The sequence below is a fragment of the Hirundo rustica genome, chromosome 2 (genome assembly GCF_015227805.2).
Source record: "Hirundo rustica isolate bHirRus1 chromosome 2, bHirRus1.pri.v3, whole genome shotgun sequence".
NCBI classification, from domain to species: domain Eukaryota; kingdom Metazoa; phylum Chordata; class Aves; order Passeriformes; family Hirundinidae; genus Hirundo; species Hirundo rustica.
The window spans coordinates 118172535-118186139 of NC_053451.1; the positions used below are offsets into that span (position 1 = coordinate 118172535).

A 13605-nucleotide genomic window follows, 5' to 3' on the forward strand; every position below is an offset into this window, starting at 1 on the left:
ACTGATCAGGTGTTTCCAAGGGTGTTATAAATAGGCAGGAGTCGATGTTATCTCCTTTTAATGCCTTTATTAGTGATTTCAGCAGAGGGACGGCTCGGGGTAGGGATGCCCTTGCCCACGCTGCACCAGCCGGACACCGCCGAGGAGGAGGTCTCGTCGGATCTGCGTCGCTGTCGTCGCAGAGCCGGAAGCCACGCCTCACGGGAGTCCCTAGGCTCACTGATGGCTCGAATGTCTAGGGGGGGTGACTCTTAGCAGGGACTTCAGAGGTTATGGCGACCCCTCTTCGGTGTTTATAGATGATACTGGCAGCTACCTTGGCTCTTTCCCCACTCAGTGCTGCATTCCGTCTCTCCGGGTCTTGATCGGGCTCGCTGTTCTGAGCGGTTCTTTGGTTCTAAACTCACTTCCGGCTATACTCGATTTGCATAAAGGCGGTGACAGGCCCAGAGCAGGCGAGGAGTGGGCGAGGCCCCCAAGTTGATGGGCAGGCTGGTATGTGGGCGGTGTCTCGGAGAGCAGCAGGGCTTACAGACTAAGGTAGGGGTGCAGGGAAAGTACGGGACGGGATGAATGTAACATTCGAACCACAGAATCAGTGCATTTACGATTGGGTTTTAGGGTACAACAGTACATTAAACAGATAACTAACAGATAACATTGATACATAGAACAGAGGATACCCACAACTAACTACTAACTGCTAATAACTAATGGCCTGGACCCTTTGTTAAAATCTTTATCTTTCTCAATCCCCCCTCTTTTTCTTTGATCGAGTTTAACTCGCATCAATTCTTTTGAGTTCTTGGTATTGATTGTAAATTTCTTCTGCTGTACTTAGTTCCTTTATTTCTGATGTTAAACTCAACATATGTGGGAGCTTTTGTGTATTACCTTGGGATACTTGGAGGCTTGCTTGCACTGCTGATGTAATAATTCGGATTAGGCAGGGTAGTAAGCATGGGATGAGTATGAGGCTTACTAATGCACTCAGAGCTATAAAACTTACTTTCTTCCACCACGCCCCCTTGGATGACCAAAATCTGTCCCACCAGTCAATGTTTAGTATTGGGGTCCACTCCTGGTTTCCCACGTAGGCGACTCTCCTGATTTCTTTCGAGATGTTTCTAATGACCTCACTCTTATCGTCAATCTCAAGGCAGCACTCAGAGGTATTAAACTTCCCGCATATGCCACCCTCATCGGCTAACAGGTAATCCACCGCTAGTCTTATTTGATATACCACTGTCCTAGTTTGGGATAACTGCTGGCTGATATGGTCTAATGCTAGGGCAGTGTTATTTGATATTACTTCTAAGACTGCCTGCAGCCTAATAATTCGGTTTAACATATAAACGGGAGTTCGATACCCCCACGACCCGTCTTGCGCCCAGGTTGCTGGTCCATATGTTTGTATAATTTTTTCAGGAGTCCAAACTTCTCCTTTCCAATCCTGGGAGCTGCCCATATTGATTACGGTTCGTTTTTGCCTCTTTAGGTTGTCATATAATGGTACTCCCAGGGTGTTTCCAGATTGGCGTGGCAACAGAAAGAAAGCTGGTTTTATAATTCCTATAGTGCAGCTCCCTGCCCAATCCCTGGGAAGATGTGTATACGCTTTGTCCCCACAAATCCAAAAGAGATGTTCGGGGGCGTTCCAGAACGTATTTTGGGTAATAAATGGAGATTCCCAGTATTTCGAGATTTCTTCAATTCCCCAAAAGGGGTTAATTCCCCGGTCAGTGCATTGGTACAAGTCATACACCTCATTATAGATACATCCTGTTTCCGTTTTCCTAGTTGCCCAGTAGGTGTACGGTTCTCTGGGAATCCACTTTTGGATGAAGTCCCTGATAATGAGGGTTCTTTTACAGGCCATTCTCCCCACTGGGGTCTTGTATCGTTTGCCTGTTCTTTTAATGCATTCTTCTCCGACTACTTTAGTTTTCAAATCCCATTGCTCTATTTCTCTTTCCCCTATGTATGGTGGTTCTGGCTTCATCATTTTCCATTTTAGTATGTCTAATGGTGATAAACTGATCCCTTCCCAAGGCCATACGTCTGCTACTTGAGTACTCCCACATATCCAGCAGTTAGTTAAGTTCAATTCGTGGCTAATCCTCTCAATTAGATCAATGAATAAATTTTCGTTGGGGAGTTCACTTAATTCATCTTTTCTGATGGTTAAGGGTTTTTCTTTCACTAGGTCTGAGGCTCCTTCCTGATTGTCTATCTTTTCTAAGCAGAACCATTCTCTCATAGGGCATTCTCCAGTCAGACGCTGCCTATAATTGGCTATATTTTTAGCAACCCAATATTTCTTACCTTCCTCTTGGCAGGAGGTAAGTTGTCCAGCCTCAAAACAAGTGGGGTTTACATCCGTATGAACCCTTATCAACTGCTGTACATCCTCCCCATCATAGATGGGTGAATAGCACTTTGTGCAAGCGGCCCCTTCCGTATGTTTATTCATCGCTAGGACTAGTATCAGTCCTATCAGCTTCCCCAAGAGTCCAGTATGAACCATGATTGTTTTGGTCTCACCTGGGCTTGCCTCTTGGGACTTAGGGGCTCTCCGCGTTCTGTCCTTAGGGTTCTGTAGTTATCTTTCCTTCCACTCGGAGGTTAATTTGGTTACTTCGCCCTTCTAAAGATTGCTCTAGGAGAGAAATTTGAATATATGTTCTAATTTACTTATCTATTTGCTTAACTGCTTTTAACATTAACTGAACTTTATTACAACAATGTTAACAATTTTCAAACTTAATACAACAGCAAGTGATTTATAATAACTTTCTTTCGCTTGAATTAATTTCTTAATCACAGTTCTTTAACAGTCTCTGGGGCTCAACTGAGTTGCTCCAGTCTTCTACTGAGTTTTTGTTTTCCTTTTAAACGTCAGTTTTAGTGGGTCCAGTTGCGGGGTTACCGTCCAATCGGAAGAGTCAGCTGGTTGGTTTAGGTCTGGGGGTTCACTTGGGGGTGACACAGGTCCTTTTACTCTAGTGATGTGGGTCCAGCCTCTTTCTTTAGTGCGTACCGCGGTATGAGTGGTTAGGAGTACCTGGAAAGGACCTTCAAATTTTGGGGTCAATGGGGTAGTGCTCCAAGATTTAATTAAAACCCAATCCCCAGGATTTATTTGATGTATGTTAGCGTCGAGTGGGGAAGTCTGAGGAATATACCCTTTTATTCTGAGGTTTTCTAGTGTTTTACCGATGGTCTGTAGATACTTTCGGGCGGCTGTATCACCTTCTATATATTCCCCGGTGCTGTGGGTTGTTAAAAGAAAGGGGAGCCCGAACATCATCTCATAGGGGGAAGCCCCTATATCCGATCTTGGCCTAGTTCTGATTCTCAGGAGAGCTAGGGGTAGACACTTTAACCAATTTAACTGTGTTTCTTCGATTAATTTTGTTAATACGTTTTTAAGGGTCTGGTTCATTCTTTCCACCCTCCCTGAGCTCTGGGGGTGCCAGGGGGTGTGCAATCTCCAATTTATGCCTAATTCTTTAACAGTTTGGCGCAGAATTTTAGCAGTAAAATGAGTTCCCCTGTCTGAATCAATATTATTTACTAACCCATACCGAGGGATTATGTGCTCTAGGAGTATTTTTGCCACTACTTCCGCTGTTTCCTTTTTGGTCGGGAACGCCTCTATCCAATGAGTAAGGTGGTCGACCATGACCAATAGATGTTTGTACCCTTGGATTTGAGGCATCTCAGTGAAGTCAATCTGAATACTCTGGAATGGTCTCAGAGCTAGTTCCCTCCCTCCAGGTATGGCTTTCCTCGCTATCCGTTGGTTGACTTTTTGGCAGATCGTACACCCTTGCGTTATGGCTTTTGCTATGCTGTATATTCCTATGCAAAAGTTTTCTTTTAAGAAATGATCACATAATCCCTGGGTTCCCCAGTGGGTTAGTTCGTGAATTTCGGTTAAAATCCTTCTGGCTAGGGGTTTATTCAAAAACTTCCTGCCATCCGGAGTCAACCATTCCCCATGCTCTCCCTTCCTCATTCCTAGGTCCTTGATCGCTTTTAATTCTGTTCTATCATACTTCGGTTTCTCTTCCCCTCCCTCTTCCTCTGATGTTTCATTTAAGGCTAATATTCTAATTGATCCTTTGGGGTCTTGAGCTGCTCTTTTTGCTTCTTTGTCTGCTAGTTGGTTCCCTTTCCCTTCAAATGTGGTTTCTTTTTGATGTCCTTTTACATGTACCACAGCAATCTCAATGGGTTTTAACAAGGACGTTAAAACTGATCTTATCATTTCCTTATGCACTAGGTCTTTCCCTTTTGAATTGAGATATCCCCGTTCCTCCCAGATCTTTCCGAAGGTATGGACTATCCCAAAAGCGTACTTCGAATCGGTGTAAATAGTTCCCCGGTCTCCTCCTAATAGGTCTAGTCCCCTTTTTACAGCATAAATTTCGCAGAGTTGGGCAGACCAACTCGAGGGTAACTTTCCCGTTTCTCGAACTTGAATGTCTTCTATGGTGGATCCTTCTACCACTGCATACCCTGAAACCCTTTTCCCCTCTAGAACTCGTGATGATCCATCAGTGAATAACCTTTTTCCATAAGGTAAGGGAGTACTTTCCAAATCTTCCCTTACCTTCGTCTGGAGACTCATAAGTTCCAGACAATCATGCTCCAAGTCTGGAGGTGGTTCCCCAGAGAGGAACTGTGCAGGGTTCAGGTTTTTGGAAACTGTTAACCTCAAGTTCTCCGAGTTTATTAAAGTGATCTCATATTTCAGGATCCGGGAATCGGTTACCCACCCCGGGGCTTCTCGGCTCAAAACTGTTTTGATATCATGAGGTGTATGAATTTGAATTTTTCCATTTAATGTGAGCTTTTGGGACTCCTCAACCAACACTGCGGTGGCGGCTACAGCTTGCAGACAGGCTGGCCACCCTCGGGCTACAGGATCTAATATTTTGGAAAGGAAAGCAATTGGCTTTTTGCACCCTCCCCACTCCTGAGCTAACACACCATAGGCCACTCCTCCTTCGGTGTTCACAAATAGATCGAATTCTTTCTTCAGATCGGGCAGGCTCAGGACAGGTGCAGTGGACAATTTGTTTTTTAGTTTTTCCAATTGTTTTTCATCCTCTTGTGTCCACTCTATGGGCTCTGGACTTACCAATTTATCATAAAGGAATCTCACATTTTGGGTGTAATTTCCTTTTTGATACTTTCAGCCCTTTTTCCCCCAGAAAATTCAGGAGTTTAATGCTGGTGGTTCTCACTTCAAGTTGGTTTTCTCCTGAAATCAGTAAATCATCTACATACTGGAGGATTTGCACCTGTCCTTCTGGGGTGAATTGCTCTAGCAGCCTTTCCAAAGCTTGCCCAAATAAATTTGGTGACTCAGTGAACCCTTGGGGTAGGCGTGTCCATCTTAGCTGCTGTCTCCTCTTTGTTTCAGGATGGTCCCATTCGAACGCAAACCAGTCTCTGCTCTCCTCTGCTAGTGGACATGCCCAAAATGCATCTTTCAAATCTATGGTGGTGAACCAGGCATGCTCTTGGGGAATCTGGCTCAGGAGATTGTATGGATTAGGGACTACAGGGTGTTTGGTGATAGTCCTCTTATTAATCTCCCGTAAATCCTGAACCAATCGATATTTCCCTTCCGCTTTCTTCACAGCTAAGATGGGTGTGTTATGTGGGGACATGCATGGTTCCAGGATGCCTTCTTTTAACAGTTGTTCAATAATGGGGATCAACCCTTTCTTTCCTTCCAAAGACATTGGATACTGTTTTATCCTGATGGGAGGAGTTCCTGGTTGCATTTTAACTTCTATAGGTGGTATATTCAGGAGGCCGCTCTTCCCTCCTTCTGCCCATACCTCTGGGTTTATTTCCTCTATGTCTCCGGCAGTTAATTTCATAATCTTTACTTTCATTTGGCCGCCTTCGGGGATAACTCCTATTCCTAATAGTACTTGCAAATCGCGTCCCAATAGGTTGCTCTCTAGGTCCGGTAAATAAATAAAATCCGCTCTTATTTGTTTGGAATTCCCTTTGACCTCTATTCCTTCTATAATTGAGGCTGTGAATGGTTTCCCCTCCGCCCCTACGACCTCACATGTTCTAGTTCCGACCTTAACTCCCACTGGAAGCTTCCTAATACTGGATCGGTCTGCTCCAGTGTCTACTAAAAATTCATATTCCTCGTGTTGGGGACCCACTTCAAAATTTACTATGGGCTCACCTCGGTGGTACATCGGGTCCCCTAGTGCATAGAGCCCATGACACCCCTAATCCTCGTTGTTTTCGCCCTTTAATAGCTTCTCTAAGGCATCCTGTTCTTTTGTGATGGCTTCATCAAAGGATAATTTCTGACACTCTCTTCTTATGTGTCCAACCTCCCCACAATAGAAGCATTTTCTGTCCTCTCCTGGCCTCCCAGGAGTCTTCCAAGGTGGTAAGGCCCTTCCTCCCCCTGACTTGGTACTTCTCCGATTGGGAGGGTTTTGATCTTGTATCGCTTCTCTTGCTACAGCCACCATTATCTTTGCTTTCGTCTTGGTTTTCTCCTCCTCCCTTCTTAGATAGACCTTTAAAGCCTCTCTTAACAACTCATTTACATCTTTTTCTTGCCAGTCTTCTATTTTTTCTAATTTCCTCCTAATATCGGGCCAGGACTTGGTGACGAACTGTGTCTTTAACAACACCTGACCCTCGGGACTATCGGGGTCTATACTTGAATAAAGTTGAAAATTCCTCTTTAACCTGTTTAACCAGGTTGCGGGAGTCTCGTCTTTCCCCTGCATATTATCAAATGCTAATCTGGTATTATTGCTTCGGGGTACTGATTCCTTTATACCTTTAACTATTAGACTCCGATAGTCGTCCATACTTCTCCGGTCTTCCTCCCTGTTCGGATCCCACCTCGGATCTACGACTGGTAATTTGTAATCCCCTGGCGGACCCGTTCTGTTTTCTTTCTCCCAAGTTTTCATCCCGGCGGTCCTAATCATTCTAATCTCTTCTGGGCTAAATAAAATCTTCAGAATCGAATTCATCTCTCCCCACGTGTAGGTATTGGGGCCCAAAAATTGATCAACTTGATTCGATATGCCTACAGGGTCCTCTACCAGGTTTCCTAGTTCTTTCTTGAAATTCCTCACCTCTGAAGCTGTTAGTGGAGCATTTACAAAACCGACCCCTCCTGCAACTCCACCCATCGGGACTTCCCTTAAGGGGAAAAGTTTAGTTCTGGACCGGGTGTTATAGTTATGTCCCTCTGGGACTTCAGTTGCCCCTATGAGGTTGGTACTGTGAGAGGGGTCCGTATTCGGGGTGTTAAGGTCTAGCTCCCAACTACGAGGTGGAACAGGAAGTTTAGATGGCGATGGAGAATGTATGGAGTTTGGAGAGACTGGCTGCGAGACTGAAGGAGGAGTAGGAGAAGCTACAAAGCTATAAAAGGGGTTTTTACTAGAGCTATGAGATGTTACTGTTAGGGGTGTATTCCCAGAAAAATTCACAGCACCTACCAGAGGTGCATTCATAGAAAAATTAGTCCCCATCGGGGACGTATCTACCGAAAAATTAGGGGAAGGGGAATTAGGTACAGGGGAGGAAACTGGTGAGGAAGGGGTCTGAGGACTGACTTGGGGTAGATCAGGGTAAATAGGAGGAGGGGGTAAGTGCTCAAGGGGGTCCCATACAGGACCCTTCTCTTCTTTCTTATCTTTATTTTTCCCTTCCTTTTCCTGCATCTTGCAAATTTTTACTGTCTCGGTACCTGATCTTACATGCATCCAGCAAGCAGCATACCTTAGCTGCTCTGTGTCTACTTCCTCTTGGGCTCTCAAATATTGGTTTAACTGTGAGCTCATCCAAGAGTCGGTGGTACCGTACCATGGCCATTCCCCGGGTAGATTGAGGGTTGGCCATACTTCCACGCAATAGTGAATCATTTTCACTTTGTTTAAATTCTTAGTTTTCTCATTGTTCTCCCACTGGTCTAACATTCTCCCTAGTGGGCTATCAAAAGGGATGTTAGCTACCTTCCCTTTTCCCGCTTTTCTCTCCTTCCTGATCTTACTTCCACACACACCCATTCTTACTTGGTCAAATGAAAATACTCTACTGTGTCCTTACCCAAAGGAAATCTTACGACAGGACAACGCAAACTAGAAAAGCGACCTTTCTTGAACTAAAATCTTATAAGGTGCCCCTACTCAAACGGAAATTTTAAAGACGGGCAACTAAAATCTAAAATTTCATTCACTCTGGATAGCTTACTGGCACGCCCTTAGGTCCTGGCCACTATCCCTCTTTCACTCTCTCAGACAGCCTGTTGGCCCGCCCTCAGGGCCCAGCCACTGTCCCTCTCTTACTCACGACGCCACACTAAACTAATCCCCGCAGACGGCCGGTGGACCGGGGCCCAAGGTATCAGGCACCGCCTGCAGCCAGGATTAGTGCGTCGCGGTGCGACACTCACTCTGTCCCTAGCTTTGAACTACTCGCACCTCAGTAATTCCCTAACCACACACACCCCCACCCGGGACAGCGTCCTGTCCGCCCGCCGGTGGGCTGCCCCCGGATAGCATAGACGCCTCCGCCCAACGGTCCCAACGTGTCCGGTAGCGTACCCTAGTGGTACCTCCGCCCAACACTCCCGTCCGGTTTGCACGTCTACCCCCGCCAGGGCAGGTCCCTTACACCCGGTAGCATAACTCCCCTTTGAGCTACCCCCGCCCAGTGTAAGGCTCGCACTCTTGGTCCCACCGTACTACGCCGGATTAGCGGCGCACCCCCTCGTTGCCGGCCCGTAGGTCCGCCCTTAGGACCCCAGCCGCCGCGCTACGGGCTTCCTACCGCCCTTGCTCGCTGGGTAGCCTGCCGACCCGCCCTCAGGGCCTCAGCCACTACCCCGGGTAGCCTGTTGACCCGCCCTCAGGGCCCAGCCACTACCCTTGTGGGGGGGGATCCCTAGTGGGGCCTCCTACCAGTTGCCTATCAACCTCACACGGGCCACTCACACCCTAAGTTTCCTCCGCCCGTTCGGAGGGGGGCCCACTATGCCCCTGGAGGCGCCTCACTCGCTCAGGCTCCACTCGCTTCCCCCTGTTCCCGGCCGGCCCCCTCGCGGGAGTCCCGGAACCGCGGTACTAAGGGGTCCACACTCGCTTCGGAGGTCCGAGCTGCCGGCCCCCGTCTCATTCACACCACACTCGCTCGCCTCCACTCCCGCCACCGGCTATACTTACCAGCCGGCGCTCCTCGGCGCTGTCTTCCTCGATGCTGCGTCCCTTGTTGCTGGGGTCCAATGTTCGCCAGCTGTCCCAGGAGTTCGAAGATGGGCGGCGCCTTCCCTTCTTCGTCCTCTTCTGGGCGTGGCGATCCCGGACGAGCCCCCAAAATTGTTATAAATAGGCAGGAGTCGATGTTATCTCCTTTTAATGCCTTTATTAGTGATTTCAGCAGAGGGACGGCTCGGGGTAGGGATGCCCTTGCCCACGCTGCACCAGCCGGACACCGCCGAGGAGGAGGTCTCGTCGGATCTGCGTCGCTGTCGTCGCAGAGCCGGAAGCCACGCCTCACGGGAGTCCCTAGGCTCACTGATGGCTCGAATGTCTAGGGGGGGTGACTCTTAGCAGGGACTTCAGAGGTTATGGCGACCCCTCTTCGGTGTTTATAGATGATACTGGCAGCTACCTTGGCTCTTTCCCCACTCAGTGCTGCATTCCGTCTCTCCGGGTCTTGATCGGGCTCGCTGTTCTGAGCGGTTCTTTGGTTCTAAACTCACTTCCGGCTATACTCGATTTGCATAAAGGCGGTGACAGGCCCAGAGCAGGCGAGGAGTGGGCGAGGCCCCCAAGTTGATGGGCAGGCTGGTATGTGGGCGGTGTCTCGGAGAGCAGCAGGGCTTACAGACTAAGGTAGGGGTGCAGGGAAAGTACGGGACGGGATGAATGTAACATTCGAACCACAGAATCAGTGCATTTACGATTGGGTTTTAGGGTACAACAGTACATTAAACAGATAACTAACAGATAACATTGATACATAGAACAGAGGATACCCACAACTAACTACTAACTGCTAATAACTAATGGCCTGGACCCTTTGTTAAAATCTTTATCTTTCTCAAAGGGGAATTCATCCTTCCAAGGGATCCATTTCAGTGGCAGAGCAGCAGGAGCTTCCCAGAGTAACCCCAGACAGGATTTGCTGCTGCAGGAGTGGGACAACAAAGTCCTGGAGCTGCTGGAGAGAGCCCAGAGGAGCCATGGAGCTGCTCCAGGGCTGGAGCCCCTCTGGAGCCAGGCTGGGAGAGCTGGGGGTGCTCACCTGGAGAGGAGAAGCTCCAGGGAGAGCTCAGAGCACCTAAAGGGGCTCCAGGAGAGCTGCAGAGGGACTGGGGACAAGGGACAGAGGGACAGGACACAGGGAATGGCTCCCAGTGCCAGAGGGCAGGGCTGGATGGGAGATTGGGAATCAGGAATTGTTCCCTGGCAGGGTGCTGAGGCCCTGGCACAGGGTGTCCAGAGCAGCTGTGGCTGCCCCTGGATCCCTGGCAGTGCCCAAGGCCAGGATGGACACTGGGGCTGGGAGCAGCCTGGGACAGTGGGAGGTGTCCCTGCCATGGCAGGGGGGTTGGGATGGGATGAGCTTTAAGGTCCCTCCCAGCCCTAACCCTGTGTGACTCTGTGAAATCCCATTTCACATCAGCCTCACATGGCAAAGTATCAGAGTTGGGATGAAGGGGCCTGTGATGAAGATGGGTATTGGATTTGGGACAGATCTCCCTCTGCTGCTCTCTCTGGCAGTGACCCAACTGCTCTGATCAATAATGTGATATTGATTCCCTGCACAGACAGTGGTTTCACCCCTCCAAGTCTTTATTTCCTCTGCTTTTCCTGGCTGGAGCTGTGTGACCTCCCCACTGACCCACAGCCCCCACACCATGTCCAGCCCCTTCCCTCCTGCCCCTACAGCCCTGGGAAATCAATTCCAAGGAAAGAGCCGTAGATTGATTTTTTTTTTTTTTTTTAACTTTATTAGGCTTTATTTCAAATCCCAAAGGAGATGATTATGCCAACATTAGAGTACCATCAGGACATCAGAGCCCAGAATAAAATCAGCTTTCTCTGTGTTAAAGGGGAGCTCTAAACCGCCTCCTCTGCTTTGTGTGTGGGAAACCTGATCCTTTCAGTAACAACACTAAAGCAGTTTTATAACTATATTAAAATATTAAAAGACAACCACAAGTGTTGAGCTGTACAAAAACCCCAATTGTTTTCCAAATGTTCATAATTCCTGGGTGTCCCTCAGCGTTATTCCAGGTGCAAACACTGGTCCAAGAATAAAGGCACTTCAGAATTCCTGAGGAATGGCTCACAAGCCAAGGACATGTTTTGTGTCGGGTCTTTTCGCTCACTTAAAAAAACAGAAACCCCAAATCTGAGGGGAATTCATGGGAATTCACATGAGAATGCTGAGGAAAAAAGGGGCAGCAGACACCGAATGCTGCTGACATCTGATGGACAGCGGGTTCAGGTTTGGAAATGACAAGGGTATGTCAAGGGTCTGGGCCGGACAAGATCCACCACCATCAAACCAGGGAGCAAATGGAGAAAAATCCAATAATTGGTGCTTTGGGAGGCCAGTTTTTCCTGCTTTGATGAGGTTTTTAGAGTGGAGGTTTCTGCCTTTGTCTGTTTCTTCCATTGTAGTTTCCCTCAGCAGCACTTCCCAGCACAAGGAGAGTCCTCCTTAGGGAACAGCCCTGATGGCCCCAAGTCCCCCCCTAGGGCTGCTGAGATCCACCTGGCTGGATTTGGGTCGTCAAGAAAACGATGGAGAACCAAACTGTTGGCCGAGGAAGCGATTAAAAATCCAGAAGCACTTAGAGGAGCCATTGCTGCTCCCTCTGGGAACGGCCCCGAAATTCCCCTTGGTGGCTTCCCTGGGATTTGGAACCTCTGAGCCCCGCGAGGCAGATGAAGGGCACAACCCCAGGCCAGCCCGAAACCCCGGCTCTACTTCCAGTAGATCTTGCCCGCCTCTCCCACGCGCACGGCGCCGCTGGCCACCAGCTGCAGGGCGGCGGGGAAGGCGCGGTGCTCGGCCTCCTTCACCCGCTCGGCCAGCGTGGCCTCCGTGTCCCCCGGCTTCACTGGCACGGCCTCCTGGAAGATGATGGCCCCGGCATCCACCTCCTCCTGGAAAGGAAACGGCAACGGGTCAGGGGGACGGAGCGGTTCTGCGCTCGCTGAATTTCGTTTGCTGGACGTAGCGGAGCGGTGGGAGCGTTTGTTAGGAGTCCGTTGTTGAGATAGGGTTAGGGGAAAAGTCAAGCAGGTTTAAATTTTAGACTTGTTAGCGTATGTTCAAAGAAAAGAAGGAAAACGAAACTTTCAAAATACTACTCCTCCCCAAACAAGTGTTCAGTTTATTACTAACAGCATAAAAATCACGGGGCTTAGATCTTTAGTTAGTTTTACTGTTTAAATATGATCTTTTTGTTAATTGTTAGGGAGAGGAGTTTTTATTAGAATTCGTATGGAAATGCTGTTATAAGGAACAGTCTTTCTTTAGTGGCTACATTAGCTGTCAGTTTTGAAACTAGCCACGGACTGATTTAGCTATAACTTCTTGAAAAATCACTGGCCCGTGTCAAAGTGCCACAGGGGGGGCAGAGGAGGGAAGGGCCCCGGGAGCACCCGGTGCCTCAGGGATGTGTGGGGTGGCAGATCTGGGATTTGGGCTGCTGGGAGCAGGGAGAGCAGGTACCAGGACTGGCTGTGGCCTGGGAAGGGTTCAGAGGAGAACACAGGAGGGAGGCAGAACACCAGGGAGCAACAGGTGTTCCAGAAAACCCCATCAGCCAGAGGCAGGGTGAGGACATGGAGTGCAGAGGGGGAATGAGCCAAAGGCTGCACAGAGCAGGGACAGGGATCCAGCAGATCTTCCCTGAACATTGCTGGGGCAGATCCCTGCTGGCCAGGGGTTGTTCACAGGAGTTGGCACAGATAGAAACCCCAAGTCATGGCAGAGAGAGAAGAATGCGGTTTTCTATCCAGAAAAATGATTCCACTCTCTTTTTCCAAGAGAAGGCAAAAATCCTGAGACAGATTCCAGCAGCAGAGGGAGAGGAGAGCCAGAGGAGAGATCTTTGAACCCTGAGAAGTGGCCAAAAAGGAACCAGTGATCCCTGGCCAGAAAACTGTGGCTCTGAAGCTGAGATCTCTGCCCTTTCTTTACTTAGGGTCTGACCAGCATAAATTGTCAAGTTTTTCTCTGGTCCCACAAACATCGTGGGTTGTTTAACAAATCCTGTGTCATTTCCAGTGGTTTTTTGTTTGTGGTGAGTTTTTTGGGGGGGGGTGTTTTTTGGGTTTTTCTTTTTTGCTTGTTTGTTCCTGTTTTTTCTTTTTCATGAAAGAAGAAACAAGGCAGGTTGTAGGATGAAATCCAGGAAGCTGGGCCAAAGCCTTAACAAAGCCTTTGGCATAGCCAAGGCCTTACATTAGTTATTCCCCCACTCCAGTGGGTGGAAGGCAGCAGTGGGATGCTTAGGGAAGAAGTTCCCTTAAGGAAAGCTTGAACTCCTGGACAGATTATTCAATTCCA

The 13605-nt window shown here is 48.5% G+C and overlaps 1 protein-coding gene across 7 annotated transcripts in view; it reads right to left on the minus strand.

The window, feature by feature from the left end:
• Positions 1-11015: 11015 nt before the first annotated feature.
• Positions 11016-13605, minus strand: part of GART (phosphoribosylglycinamide formyltransferase, phosphoribosylglycinamide synthetase, phosphoribosylaminoimidazole synthetase) — a 35052-nt gene continuing 32462 nt past the window's right edge. For all 7 annotated transcript variants that reach the window (XM_040054831.2, XM_040054827.2, XM_040054828.2 and 4 more), the window contains one exon: positions 11016-12194. In XM_040054831.2, coding sequence (XP_039910765.1) covers positions 12012-12194 — 183 coding nt within the window. In that variant the 3' untranslated portion in view covers positions 11016-12011. The remainder of the gene's footprint in view (positions 12195-13605) is intronic.